Source organism: Gymnodraco acuticeps, unplaced genomic scaffold, assembly GCF_902827175.1.
Source record: "Gymnodraco acuticeps unplaced genomic scaffold, fGymAcu1.1, whole genome shotgun sequence".
Lineage (NCBI taxonomy): Eukaryota > Metazoa > Chordata > Actinopteri > Perciformes > Bathydraconidae > Gymnodraco > Gymnodraco acuticeps.
In genome coordinates, this window is record NW_022990497.1 from 78,025 (window position 1) to 84,688 (window position 6,664).

The 6,664-nt window shown below is 41.2% G+C and overlaps 1 protein-coding gene across 1 annotated transcript; it reads right to left on the reverse strand.

Moving 5' to 3' along the window:
• Positions 1–841: 841 nt before the first annotated feature.
• LOC117552839 lies at positions 842–4,571 on the reverse strand. Its single transcript, XM_034226504.1, has 9 exons — positions 4,545–4,571; positions 3,550–3,675; positions 3,162–3,402; positions 2,736–3,013; positions 2,210–2,387; positions 1,967–2,043; positions 1,683–1,863; positions 1,281–1,523; positions 842–1,129 (listed from the first exon to the last, which is right to left on the reverse strand). The coding sequence occupies exons 4-9, from the start codon at positions 2,934–2,936 to the stop codon at positions 951–953; spliced, it is 1,059 nt and encodes a 352-aa protein (XP_034082395.1). The 5' UTR covers positions 2,937–3,013; positions 3,162–3,402; positions 3,550–3,675; positions 4,545–4,571; the 3' UTR covers positions 842–950.
• Positions 4,572–6,664: the final 2,093 nt, after the last annotated feature.

The window sequence follows — 6,664 nt, forward strand, 5'->3', positions numbered from 1 at the left end:
ACATCGTGCAACAACCGTTGGAAAGTTCAATAACTTAGGGTGATAAAAAGTATAACTCCAACAACACCTCAGTTGTCAGCAGTGTGTGTAGTTTCATGTGTTTTTAAAAGCTCAGTTATTGACTTCTTTCTACAGGTGTACATGTGCAAATTGCGCCACGATGCCTTCTGAACGGAGAATGTGTGCTGCATGGAGATACCACAGGTAACATTTTTGATAGCTTCACTAAGTTGTCTGTTTAGAGAATACATTTTTAACATGTCATTCAATATATCTTTATCACACTAGGTGTCAAGACGGATGCAGGAACTTGCGGACTCTGTAACCTGTATGGTGGAGCATCCTGGATTGGAGCCTGTGTGCCTGAATGTGTTCTCCCTGCAGAATGCATTGAATATTTACAGAGCTGAACATGGTGGACTACAGTTGAGGCAAATAGAGCAGTGAGTGGTTTGTTTCTTTTGACTGAAATTGTAAAACGAATGCTAATATTGTTCATGGAAATAAATACTGGTGTATATGGCTTTATGCAATCTTTCATTGTACATGTACTATTATATATATATATATTATTACACAGCAATGGCATAACACACCCAAGTGTACGACAAAAAAAGTCCACACACAACCTTATGCTTTTGAAATCAGAATATTCTTTACCCATCCAAACATAAATAATCACGACACATTTGATATCAACTTTGAACTTTATTGTCAAAATGAACGGTTCTTTGAACCCATAAAAAAAAACTAAATGTACTTGTATTATATATAAATGACACTAAATATATTTTTTAATGATTTCAGGCGTCACAGGTATCTAGCCTACAGAAGCTTTGTGAGCTGGTGCTGGGGCTTCCTTGGACGCAGGATCAGAGTGGTGATTCCGGCCTGCGTTGTCCTCAGGATTCGCAGAGAGTTTCCTGATCCGCGAAATGTGTATGTTGGGTTCAGACAGCAGCCAAATTGAACCGAGTAGCATACCCGGAGATGACCTCCTCCCTGTCAGGTCGCTCATATTGGGAACACAGGTCCTCTGGGATGGGTATCTTCAGAAGCTCCTGTGTGAATGGTGCAGGGTCCACAAAGACTTGGTCGAAGATGAGGTCCATCAAGTTGGCCACGTAGCCTGTGCAATGTTAAAAAAAGCACAACAAAAACAAAGTCATATTTGAATTGTCATGCTTTATAGATTGTGTCTGACAACATCCTGTATTCAATAGTTGTCCCTTACAAATATTTATAGAGGAGTAATGTAATATGGTTTATGAACAACATACCTGCAGCCATCCATTGGTATTGCGCAATGCGCAGTGGATGAAGGCACTTGGGGAACAGGGGGTCATCATGAGAGTGGATATCCTGCACGTGGTTCAGGATGGAAGTCCATTTGGCCACTCTCTCAGGCCCGGTGGTGGAGGTTGCTGCAGTCCAGTATATGTGGTTTCTTATACTCTTCACCCACCCTCGAAGTTTTTCGCAGTCCTTCTTTTTTGCAGCCTTCTCCAGTTGCTTAGAAATCCCTAATAAATACATTTAACATGTAGTTAATATACATACAAGTTTACTCAAAATATTATTATACTAATGTGATTGTAGGAAGCCGGGTTTGTGTCTAAATAAAATAATGATTGTATTTACAATCGATTTATTTACATGGAAATTAATATAAAGAAAAATACCTTTTTCTATGTGCCACACATCAAAGAATTGGGTGATGCTGCTTTCCCTTAGGAATTTCTGAATTTGCAGATGTCTGTCCGTGACAATACAGTCCAGAGTCACACCACGTTCCTTTAACAACTCCAGACTCCTTTTCAGGCCCTCTAACTCCATGTGGTAGCTTCCACCAACCTCATTGCTCTGTTATGACACATACAAATAACCATTGATACACACATTTTAAATATAACGTGCAAACAGTGTTAAAGAAAAAAACATTGATATTTCATTTCACCCCACTTACCTGAACCAACTGGAGGTCAACGACTTTGTTGTTCTTCAGGTCCATCGTAGTGTAGCTTCCGAACTTTGCAGAGTGGCCTGTGAAAATATGTTTACAGTAATTACTTTTCTCTGCGGATGGTGAATTTGTATTTTTGCTTGTAGTGATTAGCATATGTTTTTCAGGAACCATTAATTGAACAAATCACACATAGTGAAACCCCTTTCTGAAATGTAAAATGTGAATTATATAAAAAATACATACCTGGAGAGTCAGCCCTCATATCACCACCAACTATCACTTTCTCCTCTGCATGGAGCTTCTGTAGCATGCCTTCCTGTGATTTTTGCCAGTAAGACACAATCGCTGGCTCAATGAACATCCTGGCATGCCTTCGGAAGGTGTTGTATTTGCATAGCTGCATATTCATTGCTTTGAAGACCTAATGGTTGAAAGAAAACCGCAAGAATACATTTTAATCTCAAAGATCACCTGTAGATGTGTCAATGAGGAGAACCTGGAAAGTGCAAATGAGCTGCCCTTTTTTTAAACAGGGAAAGAGCTGAACATGTCATTAGGGGTGCTTACTCTACAGTGCCCCTTTCACATCTCTTCTCTTTCTCCACACCACCCTCCCAAAAGATCTTTACATATTAGCATGGGTCGTTACCTAACAGTGCCCTATTCCCACCTTTTCTCACTCTTGTTATTGTTACCTTGTCCTATCTTATTCAACAACAACATTTGCATTTTCAAACATTGGCAAAACAATCTTCTGCAGTTAATTTACCTTTGAAAGTTTGTAGAAAGATGCTCCGTTGACATATGTTGCAACTGATAGCTGCAGGTTTCCAACTGGAGTACTCCCAAGAACAGGCTGGCTATTCCAGTTTCTTGTAAACTGACAATGGGGGCACAGCTGCTGCACTGATATGAATGTACCGATCCTTCTGGTTTGTACATCACACACACACGCTTGCACACAGGACATGATTCAAAAAGCTCCATGAGGCAGGTCTCACACACGATGTATGTGTTGATCGTCTGGGGGGGGTTTGTTCTTGACCACTAAAACAAAAAAATAGAAGTTAAGATCCATCACACAGATTGTTGCTTTAGAGAGCTTTGGTGTTTCCCTATTATCAATGTTTGAATTATATACAGCAAAAAATACAATACATAGACAAACTCACACAGTGATATTTCAGTAACTTACGACATGGCTGTTGTTTCTGTAGCATTTGTTATGGATTCTGCTGGATCATAAGTTGCATCCTGGCCTTCGGAAAACACCAAAGAAGAGCTTCCCTCAAATGGATCTTCGTATTCCTCTTCAAGATCCACACGGGGCCTCTTTGGTGGTCTCTTTAAGGGGGTGGTTGTTAAAAAGGGCACTGGCACTTCCAACGGAAGTGTTTCGACACCAACGCTTCTGCAGGGAATTTTAGCCTGGACAGCTGTAACATAATTATATTTGACATTAAAAACAAAACAAAAGATAAAACAAAAATATTTTTACAACAATTAGAAGCACACAAATTAAAGGCTACAACATCAGAATGTCAAGATGTATCCAAAGAACATTTGAAAAACGTGCTTCTAACCTGTACTTCGATGTGAACCAAGAGTCCTCGAGGATAGCTGTGTACGAACAGTACGGTACTTGGGTGGATTTGACATGCAGAATCTGTCATCACAGGTAATCTGCTGGTAGCATGTGAGGTGCTGGCCTGTAAAGAAGAAAACAAAATCATCTCAATTTAGTATTCAGGATGAGAAAATACTATTTGGATAAATATCGTCTGAAATCCCAAAAGATGGGGCTCAAACTCTCTATTTAGCAAAGCTCTTTGCTTAGCCTTTTCCAATCTGAGTTAGTTTTGAACCGTAACGTGCATGCTGTGTTTCTGACTCAATACAGATGATGTGTTGGAGAGGGGCTGAGCTCAGTAGACTGACTGTAATGAGTGCTAGCCACTAATTAGCCTGTTGCTAGGTAAGGCCTCGTCAACAACAACAGACCAACGGGGCTTTAGTTCTGTTTTACTCATGGTGTGTGTGTCCCCTCACATACATACACACAGTGTTGTATCCTAACACATCCCCATTTATATTCATGTGCGCAAACAAGTAAACATACAAAAGCTTTTACATATAACGCTGGAAAAAACGGCATGTCTCATTAGCGTAGCGTAGCTTACAGATCTGATCGTTCTTAGAGACTACAATCACAAAAGCTTTTACATATAACGCTGGAGAAAACGGCACTTACCTACAGAAGATTACGTTTGTTAATATAACTTACTCAATATGATTTTAGAGGATACAAAATACTAATAAATAGGAGAATAAATACTTGTGTTATCGGCTAGGGCGTGGCTTTACAGCCTTCACACAGATCGCCATTACGGCAGTATGTCTGAACATGTTAGCAAATGCCTGATAACTAAAATAAAAGACAAAGCAAAGACTGCGGAGCGTACAACATAAAATGTTATAAAAACATATAAACACCTAACCGATTACTACATGCTACATGCTACATACTACAAGCTAGAGATAGCTTTATCAGGAAAAACACCGCTAAATAAAAACTTACAGCTTCAAACTTGGATGTGTCCTCACTGGCCTGCTCCCGGATGGTTGGTATTGATCCCGGGTTTAGCATTAGCTTGGAGGCATATCCGTGTTGGACTTGAGAGAAGTTCATAAACATGTCCGTGGTAAAATGTTTGGAACAGACAAACAGAAATCTGCCGTGGTCTTCTGGCACATGTCCCTTGAAAATGAAGTCTAGCCACAGATTATTTTCTTTTTCCACTGATGGCATTGCATGCAGTCCCCTTCTCGAGTCTTGCAGCCAACAACAGCACAAAGTTTAACTCGCTTAGACATCCTGGCAAGAGCAGACAAAAACACAGATGTGACTGGAGTTGATTTAGCCTGCCGATAGCCTATAGAGAGGCAAAGTCCCTCCCCTTCCGGGAGCCTCCATGGGACCCCGGAAGCGGAAAATTATACATTGAAGTCAATGGAGAGAGAAAGGTTATCTTTTGATCCCGTTTGAATTGTGCCACGAATGACACATATGATGTTTGTCAATTTAAAAGAACATTTTGCAAGTCAAAAAAATAAAAATGTGTCGTAAAACTGTGAAGTTACACATGTTTTCGTGTGAAACCGCTCAGTGAACTACAGGTCTCTCGTCTCGCACAATACGCGTCACCAACATAAAGATGGCCGTCACGTTAGCACATTTCACCACATTCTTTCAGAATGAGAATACAAGTATTTTACGAGGTGAAAATCACTACAAGTCTGGGCACGTTGAGAGCTGTACCTATATGAAAGGGGAGTTAGTCGGTTCTGTAAGAGCCAGCATGCGGGACCGGCTTTACAAGGTTTCGGTGAGTAATATGAGTGCAATGTGTAACGTTAATGTCAGCTAGCTAACATTAGCTAACAAGGTACACTAACGTGTTTTGTTTTAACAACTAGTTTTCTCCTTAAGAACTTCGTGGTCTCTGTGTATGCTGTGGATAACATTAGTGTTCACAAGAACAAGGTACACTCCCGTGTTTTGTTTTAGTTGCTCTTCAGATTGAAGCGGCCAGTTTTATATCGACTATACTGTATGTGTGATCTCCTTTTTCTCGTTGTGTCATTTGAGTTTATTTGCTGTGTGTCGATTCAAGGATTTTGGTTATCTAGTGACAGCTGTGTGTGACTCCCTCTGGTACACCGGTATGTGTTTTCCTAATGTAGAGAGCATTGATTAATTAATAAACTACACACTGAGTCTAGATCCTGACCAAATCCTTTTTTATTGTTGATCAAATGTTTTTCAAAAACGTATTCATACACATTTAGAAAAATACAATGTACAATCACAACCAATACAACACAAATTACAAAAAATACAGAAAAACAAACAATAAAAACAGACAAGAGGACAAAACTATGGAAAAATAAACCCTCCCACCCCCAGATCCGGACCATCCTTGTATTATTGCTCATTCAATCTATTATAGCATGCTAACAAATGGTACTTACTTTATTTTTACAGATCTGCATGGGAGACGATGGCGCGATGCAGAGCGCTGTCTGTGATTGTGCACAGGAGATGTACAAATGCAGCCACGCTGCAGCATTGGCAATATTTGCCATGTGGCAGATCAGCTCCACAGATGTTGAGTGCCAGTGGAGGAAGCCTGGCACTTCCAAAGTAGTCCAGCCGGTGTCTCAACTTTACCAACAGCGAGAGGAGACATACAACCCACTGGCCAGAGACATCGCCAACTGTCAACTGGGGGGTTGTAAACGAGGCCGAAGGGGTGAAGGCTTTTGTGGAGGCCTATCAAGTGACAGTGTTAGAATCGAGTCTGGTCTCTTTGTGAGTGAGTCGGGTGTTTTGGGAGCATCACCCGATGGACTTGTGCAGCCATCTGCCCTGCTGGAGGTGAAGTGTCCACACAGCCAGAGGAACATGACCATCGCGGAGGCAGTCCAGTTACCATCCTTCTGTCTCCGTGAGGAGGGTGGGTCATATATTCTCAAGGAGAATCACCCATACTGGCACCAGGTCCAAGGGCAGCTGCACATCACAGACCGGAGTCTCTGCTACTTTGTTGTGTGGACCACGAAGGAGGCGATCATCATCCCCATCCCCAAAGACCCTGCATGGCATGGAAATCTCCTCCTCCTGGAGAACTTCTACAC

What these genes read in the sequence shown, in the direction of transcription:
- LOC117552839 (XM_034226504.1), bottom strand. Translation starts at nt 2,936, where the DNA reads ATGTCCTGTGTGCAAGCGTGTGTGTGTGATGTACAAACCAGAAGGATC. An exon ending in TATGAGGGCTGACTCTCCAG is followed by an intron (nt 2,044 to 2,209) that starts GTATGTATTTTT and finishes ATATTTTCACAG; the next exon opens with GCCACTCTGCAAAGTTCGGA. An exon ending in TTGACCTCCAGTTGGTTCAG is followed by an intron (nt 1,864 to 1,966) that starts GTAAGTGGGGTG and finishes GTGTCATAACAG; the next exon opens with AGCAATGAGGTTGGTGGAAG.